Genomic DNA, 17,626 nt, shown 5'->3' with positions numbered 1-17,626 from the left:
GATGAGCGGGCGGAGAAGAAGTCGCTCGGTTAGAATTGGAGACCGAGCCGCCAGAGGCGGAAGAATGGGCAGAGTTGTTTGGACAGTAGTCCGTGCATTCATGTCTAGCTATACCATCACGCATGACTATGAGTTTTCACACAACTTGAAGACTCCAATACACCAATGTGCCTCAGTTCCTTTATGTACCCTGCTCCGGGGTGTCTGCCTTCGGAAAGGCGCTGCGGGTATCGCCTAACTTAGCCGACTAAGCCGAATCATTTCCGGAAAATAATGCCGACTATGAGGGAAGTCATGTGAAGGTTTCCTGTTTCATTAAACGGTAACTTTCCGACAAATGTGCAATGTGCGACTATTAAAGAAATATACAAGCCGTCATCGACGGCAATCGGTTGTGGGAACTATGGGATCATTAACCTAATGAAATTCAAGCTCAATTGTACGATGACGCGTCTTCAGTCATGGAAAAGACTGTAAGGCGCTCTTCAGTTTGCTCTCGTCTCTAACGGTATTAAAGATTACTTGGAGTCCCCAAATACCACGACGGCTGTAAATTTTTGCGCGAGTGACCTGTATTTAGACAGATTTAAAACGGATACAAGTACCCTGATAACTTCATTAGTGGATATTGATCGGTCATTATATTTTCATGGATTATCAGTCGTCCAGTTTGGTGGCCATCGCAGCTTTTGTCGTGTATTTCTCCGTGCCTACGTGTCTTGTTGCTGCAACACTTGATTGTTCTGACAATCAGAGAGCAATGGTGTTATTTACAATACAACAGATACATCCTACAACATCATGTGCGGCGTGAACTTCGTTGGTGGCGATCTTGCTACGCAAACGACGACCTCTTTCGAAGCTTGTATAGCCTCCTGCGATGAAACGGCACTCTGTATAGATGTGTCCTATGTCCCAAGCCAGAACCTTTGCTATATTAAGAAGAACCTACAAATAGCTATCACCAACGCCTATGTCTAGACAGCCCAGAACCGCATCTATGAATCCGATACACATTTGACTTGCGATAACAATCGCTCAACAGGGACTGTTTACGATACTTCGAGTGGTAACTCATACGGAATATTGTGTGGTGTGAATTATACGGGAGGTGATATTGCGATGTCAAATCAGGATACACTTCTAGCCTGCCTTGAAACCTACAATATCACGTTGGGTTGTATCGGTGTCTCTTATGTTGCCCCCTATTGCTATCTCAAGAGCTCAGGCGCTCCCGCTGTGGCAGCACAAAACTTGTGGGCAGCCATGGCTGTCCAGTCCACGGGTTGCACATAACAGACTGTCAACGGTATTGAACAGTGTCGAGCCGAAGATTGACATGTACACCGTAATCAGTGGTGTGGCAACTCGGTTATATATATCAGCGGGTATTTATTGAATATCGATGAACTGATGGGCCGCTAATCATGGTGATATCCTGATTCGACTTTTCGCATCGGCTTCCAGTGGCCAACGCTCAATCTCGTATATGAAATTTAAAGACAACTTGCCTTATCTGGACCGACCATGGCTTTTGATTTCAAGACATTCTTAGATAACACTTTGCACATGCCCCAAAAGTTTGCGGCCTGTCGCTTGCAAAAGCCTGATGCTATTTACGGAGGAAAAATCTTATGTAGGTGTGCAAGCACCCCAAATCTCTTTTGCATGATCCATATAGTTCAATGAACTTTCCATTACCTAATTATATGCTCGTACGCGCTCTACAGCTTGTCACACAGAAAGAACATGCATTTATGACGAGAATGAATACTAACTCTTAGTGATGCTCATGGATCATTGTAATTACGAATTCTTGTCGTCTTGTAGGAGTCGGCAATGGTTTTTCAAAACACTGACGCCACTTTGCACCAGACATAGAAGGAATGCTAGGAAAGTCCAGATTGATCGGAAATTGTGGGATAGGTTCCGAGAATATGAGATCGAGAAATATGTACCACGTGAATCCCGGAGTCGTGTTCTCCATTACTGCATTCAGCCGGATTGCGACTTTGTAATAAGAGGCGGCATTATCGCATAGCAATCTGGCTATCGGTCTCTGCGACAATGCATACAAGTGACATACCTAAGAATAGGTATCTGGACACTTAAAAGCAGAAAACAGAATAACCTTGGCTATTTATTGCCCTGCTCTCCGTAGCTCTCTCTCCGCAGGAACATGTCCCGTTTGCGACCCGGTTCGAGGATCATATTGCGACCAAACTCCCACTTCCCAGGATGATCGACAGATTGCAATATCGACCATGCAGCAGGCTCATTAATATCCATGATCCTGGAGCCGCGTGCCACTCTCCATGATAAGGAAGCAGAATTCATGTATATCACTCGAGTGAAGGGGAGTTCCTGCCAAGCTTCCCAATGCCGTCGTTCCTGCGTCTTTCAATCTCCCCGCCTGGCCAGTCGCTGCAGCTGCGCAGCCGATACTCACAATGCGGCTCCCTTCAAGCGCTCAAGTGCTGCTGCTTGCGCTTCAGGTCCTCGTTTGTGAAAGCGCGCCCAATTGCCCCTTCATAGGACCTGCATTTCCTAAGCCAACGGCTCTAGCCAGCAGCACCTCCTTCCAGGCCGCACTCGCCAATCTGACAACGACATTCACGGCTCGCGACCTAGACCCGGACACGAATCCCAACTCAACGAGTTACTCGTTAGAAATCTTTGCAGCTTACAATGACAAGCCAATCTGGTCGTGGTATCACACCGCGCCGGAGCTTATTGCTGCCAATACGAGCGGTGTGAAGACAGTTGACTCGAACACCGTCTACCGCTTAGGCAGCGTGACCAAGATCTTCACCATCTACACGTTCTTGGTGGAAGCTGGGGATGTCCATTGGAACGAGCCAGTGACGAGCTTTGTGCCGGAGCTGAAGTCGATGGCTGACAAGGCCGCCGATGACCCGGTTATGAATGTCGATTGGGGTTCGATTACGCTTGGTGGCCTCGCTAGTCAAATGGCTGGTATTACTCGGGACTGTAAGAGAACATGATTAATCTGTCAACTCGTGGAAATTCCGCTAAGACAAATGTAGATGGTATACTTGGGGAGCTAACTCAGGAGGTTACCGAGGGCAATCTTACTCTGCTGGGCTTCCCGCCAGTTCCAGACTCGGATATACCAACTTGTGGGGAGTGGCCGCTGTGCAATCGCACCGGTATGTGATTTGGCGTGGCATATGCGTCTGATAGTTTCATTGATAAGGTGTAGAATTCTTCGATGGTTTGAGCAAGGTGCCTCCCTCATTTGCACCTTGGCAGACTCCAGCATATTCCGATGTAGCGTTCCAAATTCTGGCTTATGCTCTGGAGAGTATCGTAGGGAAGGACTACGACAACATGCTCCAGGACGACATTTTGAGTAAACTTGGGCTCAATCACACATACTACCAGAAACCGCCCGACTCGGTAGGCGCAGTTCCTAATGGCACGAAGACGACCTGGTCTTACAGCCTCGGGGACGGCAGTCCGTGAGTACCCGTTCCATCGGATATGCGCGTTTCGCTAATACACATCAGCGCTGGAAATATGTACTCATCCGTCGGCGATCTCTCAACTCTAGGTCGAGCAATTTTCAAGAACACGCTGCTCACCGGACCTCAAACAAGGCGTTGGCTCAAGCCGGTGGTCATGACGTCTGAGCTCGTAGCTGGAGTGGGCTATCCTTGGGGATTGAGACGCGTTCCTCTCGGGACCGGAAACGATGCTCATCGTGTTGTCGATACGTATAACAAGGCGGGCCGAGTTGGTTCGTACGCATCTCTCCTTGTCATGATACCGGACTACGACATGGGCATCACAGCACTCATTGCTGGGAACTCAATACCTGCAAATCACAATTGGAACATCGCTGACGCTGTTGGCGGGATTCTGTTACCGGCACTTGAAGCAGCAGCAAGGGAGCAGGCTCAATCTATGTACGGTGGGAAGTACGTCAGCGGGACAAGTAGCGTGAACAGCAGCCTGACATTGAGCACATCTTCTGACAAGCCCGGGCTGGGCATTGATACATGGATTAGCAACGGCACAGACATGAAGGCAGTTGCGACATATTACAATCTCCAGTACTTGCCTAACAATCCAAGTGTCCGACTCTACCCTACGGGATTGGAGACGAAGAATTCAGACGGCACGACCAAGATAGCATTCAAGGCCGCCTACGAGGATCTTGATGCACCGACAAGGTCGAACAGCATGTTCTCGACGGACTGTGGCACATGGGTCAGCCAAACGGCAGCTGTGTATGTCAATCTACCACTAGATCAATTTGTCTTCACCCTCGACAAGAGTGGCAGGGTAGTAAGTGTTGAGCCGTTAGCACTTAGAGTGTCGTTAAAGAAGACGACGTAGGCAATTGATGATTAATAAAGTGGGTTTTACTCATTCTTCTGTTCGCCTATATCCTGTGCCTCTGAAAGACTGCTCTATGGTATCTTTGATGCACAAGCCAATGAACCCGCTCGCATCTTGCTCGTGGTCCTTATCCATGTATTCTTTTTTGTACACCAGCCCTTCCAACGCCGGGATAATATGCAAATGCAGCCTCCCTCCATCGAAGACGGACTTCGCCCCTGATCACCTCATTGGTCCTTGCTGCTTCATCTGTAACCTCCTGAGACCCATGAACATGGACGCCGGGTCGAATTTCCTCGTCTTTGGGTTCCACCAGCCGACCACGTCGATGACGGCGTAAGCCCGAGGGCCTTCTAATTCCACCAAGCCACTAACCCTAATGGCACCGCGTGGAGGGAGGTCCCGCATGGGTCGCCATTTCTGTGCCAGCTTTCTCTTGAACGCAGCCCAAGGACCTGCGTAATGTGCCTGGAAACTCGAGTGGGGCACCAAGTCCTTCGCTGATGCGGGCTTGTCCGGGTCTGTGGGGATCTCGGGAGTTGTGGGAGAGGTAGCCTTCGAAGCGGCAGGGCCCAAGGGAGACGGCGATCTTGTAGAGCGATCTGCAGCTATGTTCGGTGTCGCCGTGCCGTCGGGTGTCTGATGGTTCGGCGCCGGCAGTACCCCTGACTCCTTGGATGCTTCGGGGCGAGGACGGGCTCCCAGCTGCTTGAGAGTTTTTTCGATAATCGCATTGGGATTTACTGGCAAGACGGGGGACTTAGGTTCATAGCCAAGCATCTTTGCTATTTCTGCTACATTTTGCTTGAACATTGTCCCGGCGAAAGAGAACATCGACGCGGCGACCGGGGAGGGGAACAAAATTCGCTGCGTTCGGAATACGGTGGCTGCATCGACTGGCTTCGTGACCCAGTCTATACCTTCGTCATTGATCTCGAGCCTAGGGACAGTTCAGCGTTGGTTCATAACGTCAAGGCAAGGCAGAGACACATACCCAGATCGCTCGAATGTTGGAGATGGTTTGTAGGGGTAATCGACGTCCATCCACCATCTCCTTACCGCCATGCGGTCACCCAGTCTATTCTTAAGTATGGGGTTTGCTTCTGCCACTGTGCGAGCAATGTTTGCTAGATCATCTGCGCAAGTTAACAAAAGCAAGAGCTTGTGTAACGATTCGCAAAAAGGTACATACTTCTGATTCTCATCTGTAGGTTCTGGTCCTTGTTCACTTTGATGAATGTTTGCCATTCCTCGTCGGACCCTCGGTACGGCAGCGACTCGACTTGTTTTGTGGTGAAGGGGAATGCAATAAAGATCGGCTCGGCTTCCTCAAGCTCCTTCTCGTCCATCTGGTCCATCTCATCCAGCTCCTTGTCGAGCCATTGCGCAACGGGTCCCAGCACCACGGTGGTGTAGATCTGGGCGGCGAATACGAGGGTGCCGAAGCCAATACCGAGCGATCTGTAGTGACCAAGTATTAGCTATCGAGCGGCTTCAAGTCAAGGAAAGCCGTGACCCAGCCATGACAGCCGCGTGACTCCATCTAGACACTTACCTCAACCTTGACCGAGGCTTTATCTTCACTCTGTGTAGCACTACTGTCTCGCCGGCTTTATTAATTTGTGAGGCCGCTTTCGCTGAGGCGAGCGGCGTCCTCGGCGACCGGAATATTGACCGAAGCATTCTGCCTGCTACCGCGGCACGCCTCGCAGGCGGCCAGATCTAGAAGGAAAAGTGACGATTCGAAATCGGATGCGCGGCGCAAGACAACGGTATAATGTTCGTAAGATTTTAGATTCGAAGATGAAGAAGCACCTAGAGCCTGCGCGGGCGAAGAAGAGGAGGAAAGGAACAGTCGAACGTCGCTGGAAAACGCTGGCAAGCGATGGGCTGAATTCACGATCTGGAGATTCTGCCGCCTTCAATCGTGGATTTCCAAGACGATCTAGAATCTCGAGGTGGTCTAGGCGCTACAGGCTCGCTTGCGTCAGGGAGCACGACACTGTGCACTGGGTGCTTAATGGGGTTCACATGCGCTACAACAACGGGCCGGTGACCGTTATAGCGCGTGCCAGAGCCTGAATGCGTTGTGATTACAGTGCGGAAAGGGCAGCCGCCATCGGCAGCCGGACTAATGCAGCTCCGGGTTACGTCTCCACCCTCCTCCCAAGCTCGCGGCAGCAGTCGGTGTCGTAGCTTTGGTCTAGCTGCCTCCCGCTGGATATAGGAATGTCCCTTGTAGGCAGCCCATCGATCTCATCAACCACCATCACCATCGACTTCATTGCGCCACCACCATGAGGCTTCTCACAGGGCTCGCCATTGCGGCCCTCAGCGGCCTTTCCGTGGCAGCATCCCAAGAGCCAGCTGAGGTCTACATCCTGACAGCCGACAGAGATAGCTTCGCTCAGACATCACCACCGCAAATACCGCGCCAGGTGGCTCGCGACATCCTCTTTCAGCGACTCCGCAGCGAATCCTCCTATAGTGACCTCCCGGATTCGACCGACGAAGAGACGTCTCTATCACATATCCTCAAATATGGAAGCAGCCCGGCGCCGTTGTTTGAGGAACAGCGACCTCCGAGGTCTCAGCTTGTCGTAATCTTAGAGGGCATCACATCAGAGAATGCCAAGTCATTGCGCCAACAAGTGTCAGACAGCAACTTCAAGCAGACATTCACTATTTCCGATCCCCCATCGGCCAGCGCAAACCGTCAGCTCGTCGATGTTGAGTTCAAGGCTGCTGGCATCGCCATGCCATGCGAGCCGTCATTCGCCATTAACCCTTTCGACATGACTTGCTGGACCACGAGGTCGCTCGTCGTCAAATATGACGCATTGAAAGTTGGTCAAAATTCTGCTCTAATTCGGCGTATGATTTCTAAAGCTAACGTAACCCAGGACTCAAGATACTTCTCCTCCTTCGTCGAGATGATTCCAGAACTAGTGAAAACTGTGGAGCGAGGCTACCTAGAAGCCACCCTGGTCCTGATGCCTGAGAGCAGCCGCAACTCGAAGCTATCGTACTGGACCTCGACCCCCCCGAGCCAACTCCAGCGCCGACAGTCTGGCGAATCTGTTCTTACCGAAGGCGATGTGGCAAAGCCGAAGACACAGGCGTCCAAAGCGGCAGGGAACGACAACGGTGCGTTCGCTTGGGCTACCGCCGACCCGAAGACCATTCCCGCATGCTTCCAGTCGTTCAACTCGTGCGCCACCGCAACAGGCAACTGCTCTGGCCACGGCGAGTGCACTGACAAGTATGCGATTCCCGGCCAGCCCACCGGTGCAGACGACGCCGTATGCTTCCGTTGCGAATGCAAGTCTACATACAAATACCCCGAGAAGGGCGAGAACAGCCCTCACGTCCACTGGGGCGGCAATATTTGCCAGAAGGTTGATGTCAGCTCGCCATTCTGGCTCATTGCCGGCTTGACGATTGTCCTGGTCGGAATTGTCAGCTTCTGTATCGGACTGCTGTTCAGCGTGGGTGAGGAGAAGCTGCCGGGTGTCATCGGAGCTGGTGTTTCAAGATCTAAATAGGCCAAGGGAAGATAAGTATTTGTTGCAAGAGTTTGATAGCAAGACAAAGATGATCTGCATAATGGACTTGGAGGTGTATCATATGGTGTATTGCTACATGGCGTCGGTATAGGCAGGACGTTCTCCTTAGAATCCAATGATAGCTTGTATTTACGAGCAGATTTATTCGGTAATTTAAGCCACTTGAATGTTTTAGCTCTTGAATGTATTAAGTGACCGTTTTGATCCAAGACCGTTGAATATAAAGACTAATGTACTGGGTATCTCATTATATTATTTAGTACATCTAGTCAATAACACTCTGCAGCCGATCAATGACACTAAGCGTCATTGTCGATGTCAGGTCGCGTGGTAGGCGTTGTGCCAAAGCTCTCTAAGCCCCTTTCCGTGGGCAAGTCATGCATGCCTGGTGGTCTGAGAGGTGACTGCGAAACCAGCTTCGCAGCATCGACTGTGCTCCCCATGACGGATTGATACTTGGCCCCGGCCTGATCTAGAATGTCTTGGACTTCCTTCTCTCGGGTGAGTATCTCCTCCTTCTCCTTTTCCAATAAGCCTATTCTTTTGCGTTTCTGCATGACTTGGTCTTCCATTCCCTGGACCAAATCCCTCATCTTTGCCAGACACTCGCCTAGATCAGGAAGCGGCTTCATCTTCGGTATTATGATCCCTGTGGACATATTCAGGTCATCGTACCCGCCATCTGTCCTATGCAAACCATCCATAGCCGCCCTTGTCTGCGCTTCTTCATATGCAGCCTTCCGCTCGGCGTCTGAATCGGAGTCATCCTCATCCGAATCAGCCTCAGCGGTGTTTATCAGCTCCGCCATCTCTTGTCTGTGCCGTTTCTTCGCCTCCCGTTCGGCCCTCTTGCCAAGAGACAAGCCCCCGTCTTCGACGAATTCATCGTAGCCCTCACCAAGATCCTCGTCTTCTGCTATGAGCCGCGTTTCTTCCTTCTTCTTGCGCGGTGCCAGGGAGATGTAACCACTCTCCTCGTCGTCTTCATCGTATGCGCCGCCCTCAACTGCCAAACGGGCTCGTCGCTCCTTTTTCTCGCGTATCTCTGCTTCAGAAGGGATGTGACCTAGGCTAGCAGCCGTTGGAAGCGCAATCTCGGTTGAAGGTACTACCAATGCGCCTTCGAGCTCCGAGGGATCGAGTTCCATCTCGTCATCTTGTATTCGTAGCGACGATAGGTTTTGCGGCGTGTTTGGCGTAGAGCTTTGGAGCTCGTCCAGATATTCCTTACTGTACCGAGGCCTTTCCTCCTCCCCGCCAAAGGTTCGCGAGGGCAGTATCCCTGACAATGACTTCCTGAAAGCATTGTTCTCGGCGGCTCGCTGTCCAAGGGTACTCTTCTTGGGCGTGAAGACCTCCACATCGCCCCCGCCATCACCAAGGCTTTCTCCTGGCCCAAACGATAATCGCGAGGACGATGACTTCTTCTTCAGCTTTGTAGATCCCGATCGTCCCAAAGAAGGTCGAATGACAACTGGCTCCCCGGCGTCTTCCTCGATCGCTGTGGCCGTCGTGGTGCTGCCGGCGATGTCATCGTCGTTGATGTTGATGCTCCTCCTCAATGAAGAGCTTTTAAATGATCTCTTTCCGAATTTTATAGAAGCAGGACTGAGCGAGGGGCCTGGACATGCAAATTAGCCTCCTTCTTCCAACCATCAGCAAGGGAAGTCAAGCACTGTCGCAGGGGTAAAAACTCACCATTTGAAGCTTCCTCCTCGACCGCTACAGGGGCGCCAACCTCCCCATCATCATCTGCCACCTGTATCTTGCGCGCCTTGCGCTTTGCAGCGAATGCGCTCATATTGTAGCTTACGACGGTTCGTAAGGTATTTGTTGGTATTGAATGTTTGCGCCTCTGATGCCTGCAACCAAATACTGTGAAAAGCTGTTATCTTATCGCACGTGACCTCGAAAATCTCCCACTCTCCCTCACCACAGGCCAGCCGCGTCGCAGAGCTTCGAGGTCCTCCAGGCTCAAGCATCTTCGAAACCAATCCTTAGACAAGATGGCGCCCGCTCAGCCAGAACTCAAGAAGGTATGGAACTTTCTCTTCCCTATTCAGCCTGCCAAAGCTCGTCGAATCCCTTTCCTTGACGTGTATGCATGCAGCGCAGAGTGCTAACGCGATGCTCCTAGTATCTCGACAAGAGACTGTTTGTCCAGCTAAACGGCAGTCGCAAGGTCATTGGCGTCCTTCGCGGCTACGATGTCAGTATTTATTGCCTTAAAGTATGCGACTTTGTTTTGCTGACCGCTTTTGCAGGTCTTCTTGAACATAGTCTTGGACGAGGCGGTTGAGGAGAAGGAGGGTGGAGAGAAGGCCAGGCTCGGCATGGTGGTATGTTGAATTGCATTGCCGTTGAATGGGATAGAGACGCTGATGAAAGTATTAGGTTATCCGTGGAAACTCAGTCGTTATGCTAGAGGCTCTCGAGAGAATCGGCGGTGACGATCGCGGACATCATCGATAAATCGACCTGTCGGTAGACTGGGAGTCATGGAAAAACGGAGAGTCCACTTGTAATGGCGTTTTGTTGTTTTGACGAAAAAGAGGATCTGGGATGCCCTGAGGCGCTGTCTAGAATACAAGGTCTTGAGATACCAAAAGCAAAGATACGAGCAGGCTATGCGTCTTGTCGCCAGTACTCCTCGTCATACCATTCCATCATGCGACCCTCGAATTTTCTCGCCCAACCTTTGACACCGCCGTTCATGACGACCGACTCGATTCCCTCACCGCCGACTTCGTGGATGTAGTCCTGCATCCAGCTGGCACATCTTGGCCCTCGCCCATTGGACGAACCTGTGGGGGTCAGTCGATCGAAAGTGTAATGTCATGGGAGTGGAGGGGCGACTTACGGCAGAAGAAAATGATGCGCTTGATGTTCGCTCGTTTGCAAAGCTCGTATATCATGCCCCGGGCGTGGAAGAAAGCGTGCGCGGGCACGTTAATTGATGTAGTGATCGCGCCTCCCTCCCAATCCCCTCGTCTTACATCGACGAGGAGGAAATCGCGTGTTATGTCCTTGCCAGGTTGAACGCCCTCCAACAATTGCATCACTTCATCCGCCTCAATATTGGCGGCCTGTGTGACTGGGAGTGGCCAAGCCTCCCACCATTGTTCACCCTCGCTCCAGTGCCGGCGCGATGCTGTGCTGTTGTCTACGACCACTGTAGAAGAGCCTGCCCCTAGAGCGAGCTCATCCTCCCCTCTGTCGTCGTATTGTGCTCCAGCGAGAAGCGCAAGAGACAGCAAACTGACGACATGCACCAATAGCCATTTCATTGTGAGCAGCACTCAGAAGTGTCGTGAGCAAGTGCTCGCTTTGGACGTACTAATTGCGCTATTATAATTTTAGACCCCTTAACCATGCAGGGGTTTCATGTCTACTGATGCAGCGACGCCGGGCAATGCATCGGTGGCTTACATTCGCTGACAACTAATATCACTGATTAGACTGACTTTTGTACGCTTGTATCAATTCTCCCGACTACTAGATCGGGCTATAAAATTACGCCTTATACTTCATATACTTCAATAATTCGCTTTGCTGTTGCATCCTCCATTTGGGGCCGAGATGCTTGACTAAAATCCTTGGTACAACCTAATGCAACAAAACTTCCCAATTACAGGTATCGACATGCAGTGTCAGGCTATGTGCAAATGGTCTCGTTGGTCAATGGAACTTTTCTCCCGCGTTAGATTTCGTCTAATATACCAGATATTAATTGCATTGAGTAACTCACGTTTTTATCCACATGCTGCGGAAGCATCCCCGTGCGATCACAAATTCTTCACTCGGACCTCTTTCACCTACACCATCTTCAAGCTCAATAAGTAAAGCCTTGGGTTAGATAGGAGAACATCCTAGTCAGCACAGCCGTAAGCCTCATAAGGAGTGCTATAAAGAGCCATACGAGTAAAGTCAGCCCGCGCCATCAACTCATTTCTGAATACTGAGAAGCGTGCTAGACCGTCCCCTTGTTATTGCATTTGAACGGCTTATTGAAATTGATATCTCACGGTCTTGCCTATTCGAATGCTAAAGCCAACCCTTCGGTATTGGCTACACTCCTAACTGACTGCTTCGACTCCATCCGCCTAACCAGGCTGCTGTAATTTGGGAACTTCTCTGCCATTGGAATCCCTATTTCCCGTCCCCAATACCAAAAGACCACAAGGTTGAAGTCTACGACAGTTTCATGGTCTCCCAGAGGGAAGGGTTTCCCTTTTAATCTGTTATCAATCGTCTGGAAACTCTCCTGCACCAAAGCTTGTCCCTTTTCTCTGATCCTGGGGTGACTTGCAGCGTCGTCTGTGAACTTGTAGGGTCGAAATGTCATCCTGAACGCCGTACTGTGCACGGTACCAGAGAGCCAAGCCATCCACTCCGCAGCTTTGGCTCGCTGGAAGGTGTCGTCTCCAAGAAGATTCCTCTCGGGTGCAAGCGAAGCAATATATGTGAGAACGGCGGGCATCTCCGTAATGACTTGGTCGTCCACTCCAAGGGCTGGGACCAAGCCGTTGGGATGGATTTTGAGATAATCGGCGTGCGTGAGGCTACCGTCTGCCGCCTCGAATCCTTCGGGTCCAGGCTTCATGACAACTGATTTGAAGGCAATGCTGAGGTCGGTGAGAAGACAATGAGGAATGAATGAACACATCTTGTCCACGCGATATAAAGTTAGGTGAGCCATTTTGCATCAAGGTTCCAAGCAATCAGCCCAATAGCAATATCTTTGAGATCATGAAACTCTGTGGATGCGTTCGACAAGTAAATCCAATTTTTAGCAATGCCAGTAATTTATGTTGTCGGTTGCTCCTCCGCAACGGCGGACCGCTGAGGCAGCAAGCTGTGAGAGCCATTTACAAGTTCGCGGTACAGCTCTAGCTTGAAATCGGCATCCCACTTTCAGGTGAGATCCCCATCCTACCGCGATGTAGCGCAGCGCTTATCAATTATTAGGTTGCTACAATTCAGTAGTCGACGCGATGAAGGACGGTGCTAATGATGCTAGTCTGTGGCGTAGCAACATCACGGTGATTCCCAAGAACGAGGGGGGATCTCATACCGGAGTCCAGGTACATAAAGATGTGTAATGTTCAACATTGAGTCGTTACACTGGAAATTCTCCTTCAATATCTGTTTGAGAGATATCGAAGCCGAAAATGGGATCCATGTTGAAGAACATGTCTGAAAACTGTTCTTCCCACTCGGAATTGGCTAATGGCTCCATTGAGCTGACTTGTTCGATTGTAGTTTGATTCAGTCCCGTTGCCGTGTTTAAAGGCTGTAATGTTACAGCTCCTGCATTATTGGAGTTCATGTCACCACTTGACATGTTGATAGACTGGTTGGTCGAGAGTACGTTGCTGCATGAACCATGCATGGATATATCGCGTTCCGCTGTGCGAGAGACTTCAGCCGTGAACTCGCGACCAACGCGGACATTAAGTCGTCGCACCAGCCCAAGAAGAATGCTCATAGACCTTCGTGGCGCATGGCACACGTTTTGATGCTCCGACAAAATCTCAAGACAGTTGAGGAGGCATCGATGTGCCTTTGATCCGGGAGACTTTTGTGCTGCGATGCGCACATGAATCGTTGCACTCACATACGTCGCATAAGACAAGAAGTAGGGAGGAGACTTCATGCACCATTGCTTCTTGTAACATCGAAGAAGCGTGTCAATCTCGTTAGCAGCAGTCTCGCAAATAGAAGAGGCGCTTCGGGAAGCAGAATCGGTCACTGATTTGAGATGACTTTCTGAGACGAATGGTCGGTGCAGTAGTATTTGAAATGCGTGAAACATCAATCTATCTCTCGAGTTAGTCAACCGGAGGATATGAAATGATCAGGAGAAACTATTACGTCAGACATAAGATGTGGGGAAGGACCACTCCGTCGCTTAAATTATCGGAATCGTCGTAGGTCTGGGTACTAACTCTGAGGTATATTGGCAGTGAAGCATACCATTGCGTAAGATCTGAATGTAGGGACTGCGACGTGCGAAGGAGCTCCACAGGGTCTCTCCCTGGGCTTTTCTCGGCATATAGGCTGCTGAGAATATGGTCTGAGATCATGCTGAGCTTGCAGAGTTGCTCAAAGGTCGATACGCTGTAAGTCGGATGACCTGAGGTGAAAGAGTCTGGTTCTCCTGAGGCTGAGTATCCAATCGTATCAAACGGCTCCAGTTCTTCGTATTCGTCCAAGAATGAGATCGGAACGCTACTATCTGTGTCTCGTAACCGAGGGGGTCGACCTTGATAGATTGATTGTATCTTATCCAAGACTAAACAAACTGGTCAGCAAGCCAGTGCCATTAATTAGAATAGGAGATGTTGCAGACCGAAAGCAGCCCAGAACACCCGTCGATATATTTCTACAACCTCCGGGTGTTCTGACTTCCTCGACATAATTCTAGAGCTTTCAGAATGGATGCCAAGATCAATTAGCATATTGCTCGCGATGCCCAAGTAGTGCCAAGAGAGGCTTCTCTCATCGCACCATGAGAACAGTGCATCCGAGAAGAGGAGAAGAGCCTGAATAGTTGTGATAACACTTTTGCATAACAGCTGGCCGCCATCGTCGTACAGGAGTCTCTCGATCTTGCGTCGATACTGTGCCCCATTATAACACGTTTCAGTAATGTCGCAAGAGCCTTTACCTTGTCCATTCGAGATATGTTTAGAAGAAATGAAATAAATTGCATTAAGCAATAGTTTGGAGAAGTAAGGGCCCTGAGTCGCCATATCCCTCATAAATGCTGGTCGGTAAACCACAGACCCAGTCGCATGTTGGCGATTCCAGAATGTCGCGAGAAGCGTCTTGGCCGTATTGGGATCACATCCGTCCAAGTCGATTTTGCCCGCGCGCATATTGACCAGCTCTAATTGGCCTAATCACCTGTTTAGCCATTGTATAAGATTGAGAGCGTTAGAACAGAAAGAAACACAAGAACATACGTTGCTTCGCTGCCTCGGCTAGTAGTTTAGTCTTCTGAGAAGAATTGATCACTGAGTGGGAGCAAATGGTCTTCTTTTCTGCCCTGGGTTCACCATCGAACATCGCGCTTGTTGGGCCATGGTACCTAGGTTCATGAGATCCGGGAGCTGAGTGTGTCTGGCTAGAAGCCAATATGTTAGGGTCTGCAACTAATGTATCTCCTGCTTCTATCATCGGTTGTGCTTCATAAGAGCCCTTTGTTGACGTTTCGATTTGCACCGCATCGCTCTGCACGATCGATTCCTGATTGACATCCTGGATGCGTAGTTGTCGGTCATCTAATGAAGATTGTAAGTCCTTGACGACCCTAGATAATCTGGCGACTTCGTCTTGTAGCTCATTGGTACGGGAAATAGATGGCCTAGTTATGAAATGAGTATATCTGTGACTGATGCTAAGGGTTGGAAGTAGTCCGATGCACCAACCTTTCCTTCCGGATCCGTACAGCATATGTGCAATCCTTTTGGTATGCATAGCAATTTTCACACTTGGGCTTTGCATTATCACATCCAAGCTAGATGGTGTTAGCTATACGATAAGCCGATGGGGGAACAGGCCAGAGCAACCCGGGACAGGCAGTCCGAGACATACCTTTCGCTTGCGACAGAAGTCGCAGGCCACATCTGCCCGCTGTTTTCGTCTTCGGCCCATCGGGGGAGGTGAAGTGATGGACATGCTGCCAGAAAAAGCACGTAAGCTGGTATTATCTTTTGTACGATAGCCTTCGTCTCCTCGACTGAGCAAGCTCGCAAGCCAGATCATCAGCAGCGATTACGGAGAATTACGAGGAGCGGAAGCTGGCATTCCGCTTACTTAAGCCATCATGGGATGAGAGTCTTTAACAGATCCATTGGACACTGGGCATTTATCTGTTAGGACGGAAGGGACGGGATCAACAGTACCCTTGTTTTAGCGTGGTCTCTGTGCCACACACTTGAGTGCCAATTTCTTGCCATTCCATTCCTTGCTCTTAATTACTACGGACTTTGTATCTGTAATGGTTGCTCTCGCTGCTTCCTCCAGTGATTTCCTAATCTAAGAAGGGCCTCAATGTCTCCGCCGATTTTCGCAACATTTCAGTGTAATAGGCGTCTGAAAGGACGCCAGAGCCATGATCTATGATGAATTGAAGCTGGTCTGCAGAGACATCCGTAGGCTCTGTTTCCAACTGCGGCGCCCCAAAATCCCCAACCGGTGTCCGATCGATTGGTGGCATGGATTCGAACGCCAAACCACCGTCATAGCCGATCTCACGTATCACAGCCATGATCTTGTCCCAGTCGAAAGATCCGTCTCCGGCTGCAAGACGATTATTATCCGCAATATGAATGTCAACGATACGAGATCCACATGCTCTCATGGCCGCGAACATGTCCTTCTCTTCGAGGGCCAGATGGAAGACGTCGAATGTAATGCCACATCCATAGCCGACCTCATCGGCAAGAACTAGGGCTTGGTTTGTTCGGTTTAGGAAGTATGTTTCGAAGCGATTGAGGGGTTCGAGCCCGATCTTGACATTCTTTTCTTGGGCAAAAGCCGCGACTTCCCGTAGACCTTCCACAACCCATTTCCATTCATTCTCCGGTGTTGAGGTGGGAACTATCTTTCCGACTCTCGCTGGAACCACCGTGACGATCTGCCCTCCCAATTCAGCACACATCAAGACGACGTCCTTCATGTAGTCTATCGTCGCTCGCCGTTGTTGCGGGTCGGCTGCCGTCAAGTCTCGAGTGCCATGCTGCAAAGTGACAGTGCCCCAGCATTTTATGTTGTAATGCTCGAGCAGTCGACGGGTTTCATCGATAGGGTACTGATCAGGTTCGCCTGCTAATTCGATGCTGGTGTATCCGAGACTACGGGCACGGTCAAGGCTGCGCTCAAGCGGCTCTGGCCGCATCCAAGTATGTGTAGAAAGATGCATTGTTTTATTTTAGAACTTGAAGCATGATGAGATTGGTTCCACATGAACTCCGTCTTGCAGAAAGTCGGAGGAATATATATCACACGGAGACGGAAACACCAAATTTTCTGTCAGGTTACACTTCCGTTTTACTGCGTAGATTATAACGGAAGTACTCTTGTTCCTCTTTTCCGTATTACACAGCGGAAGAGGGAGGCTGCAGTAAATTAGTGAGCGGAAGTGGAGCCTGTTAACTAAACGGAAAGTGGAGATCCTCTAGGGGTTGTAAGTTGCCGCATCTGGCAACGGGAAAGGAATCTCGTGTTCCGTCATCTGGATATAACTCAATCACTGAACAAAGGTAAGGTGCTCCCCTGCTTCAAATCAAATCTAGAGTAACAGTTCCGAGAGTGATCATAAATAATCATCGTCTAAAATTTTCAATCAAAAAGTATCGAAAATGTCTTCCCAAACCTGGCCAGACGAATCAATGTTTCAACACTTCACGGTGTTCGAAGAAACGCAAGCAATCTCTCTATTTTTACTGCACTATTTCAGTACTTTCTAACTATTACACAGATTCAAAGTCGTTGAGTCTCATGAAATCAAAGCTGCAATCCTCATCCCGAAAGGCGCCAAACCAGGATCACACCCGGTTATTCTAAACACCCACGGAGGATTTCTTACATATGGCCATTCCCTCTTCGCGCCCTTTTTCTCGCCATGGGCACTTAAGTTAGCGCTCGAAAACGCTGCGATTGTGGTGTCTGCTGATTATCGGTTGCTG

At 50.0% G+C, this 17,626-nt stretch overlaps 5 protein-coding genes across 5 annotated transcripts; 3 read left to right on the top strand and 2 right to left on the bottom strand.

Moving 5' to 3' along the window:
• Positions 1-2,450: 2,450 nt before the first annotated feature.
• UCRPA7_8546 (putative beta-lactamase family protein) lies at positions 2,451-4,362 on the top strand (the record flags this gene model as incomplete). The annotated part of the gene is made up of 5 exons (XM_007921058.1): positions 2,451-2,991; positions 3,048-3,170; positions 3,224-3,482; positions 3,531-3,929; positions 4,032-4,362. 5 exons carry the CDS (start codon positions 2,451-2,453, stop codon positions 4,360-4,362), a joined length of 1,653 nt encoding a protein of 550 aa, XP_007919249.1.
• Positions 4,363-4,587: 225 nt separating this feature from the next.
• UCRPA7_8545 (hypothetical protein) lies at positions 4,588-6,048 on the bottom strand (the record flags this gene model as incomplete). The annotated part of the gene is made up of 4 exons (XM_007921057.1): positions 4,588-5,305; positions 5,360-5,501; positions 5,558-5,826; positions 5,921-6,048. 4 exons carry the CDS (start codon positions 6,046-6,048, stop codon positions 4,588-4,590), a joined length of 1,257 nt encoding a protein of 418 aa, XP_007919248.1.
• Positions 6,049-6,662: 614 nt separating this feature from the next.
• Positions 6,663-7,910, top strand: UCRPA7_8544 (putative arsenate reductase protein; the record flags this gene model as incomplete). The annotated part of the gene is made up of 2 exons (XM_007921056.1): positions 6,663-7,211; positions 7,269-7,910. The coding sequence occupies 2 exons, from the start codon at positions 6,663-6,665 to the stop codon at positions 7,908-7,910; spliced, it is 1,191 nt and encodes a 396-aa protein (XP_007919247.1).
• A 320-nt stretch (positions 7,911-8,230) lies between these two features.
• UCRPA7_8543 (hypothetical protein) lies at positions 8,231-9,732 on the bottom strand (the record flags this gene model as incomplete). The annotated part of the gene is made up of 2 exons (XM_007921055.1): positions 8,231-9,552; positions 9,630-9,732. The coding sequence occupies 2 exons, from the start codon at positions 9,730-9,732 to the stop codon at positions 8,231-8,233; spliced, it is 1,425 nt and encodes a 474-aa protein (XP_007919246.1).
• A 205-nt stretch (positions 9,733-9,937) lies between these two features.
• Positions 9,938-10,403, top strand: UCRPA7_8542 (putative lsm domain-containing protein; the record flags this gene model as incomplete). The annotated part of the gene is made up of 4 exons (XM_007921054.1): positions 9,938-9,967; positions 10,069-10,140; positions 10,196-10,270; positions 10,326-10,403. 4 exons carry the CDS (start codon positions 9,938-9,940, stop codon positions 10,401-10,403), a joined length of 255 nt encoding a protein of 84 aa, XP_007919245.1.
• Positions 10,404-17,626: the final 7,223 nt, after the last annotated feature.

The sequence above is a fragment of the Phaeoacremonium minimum genome, assembly GCF_000392275.1.
Source record: "Phaeoacremonium minimum UCRPA7 unplaced genomic scaffold PA7_03_scaffold_597, whole genome shotgun sequence".
NCBI lineage: Eukaryota > Fungi > Ascomycota > Sordariomycetes > Togniniales > Togniniaceae > Phaeoacremonium > Phaeoacremonium minimum.
Note: the sequence above shows the minus strand (reverse complement) of the source record. Positions and strands in the feature narration are given on the sequence as shown.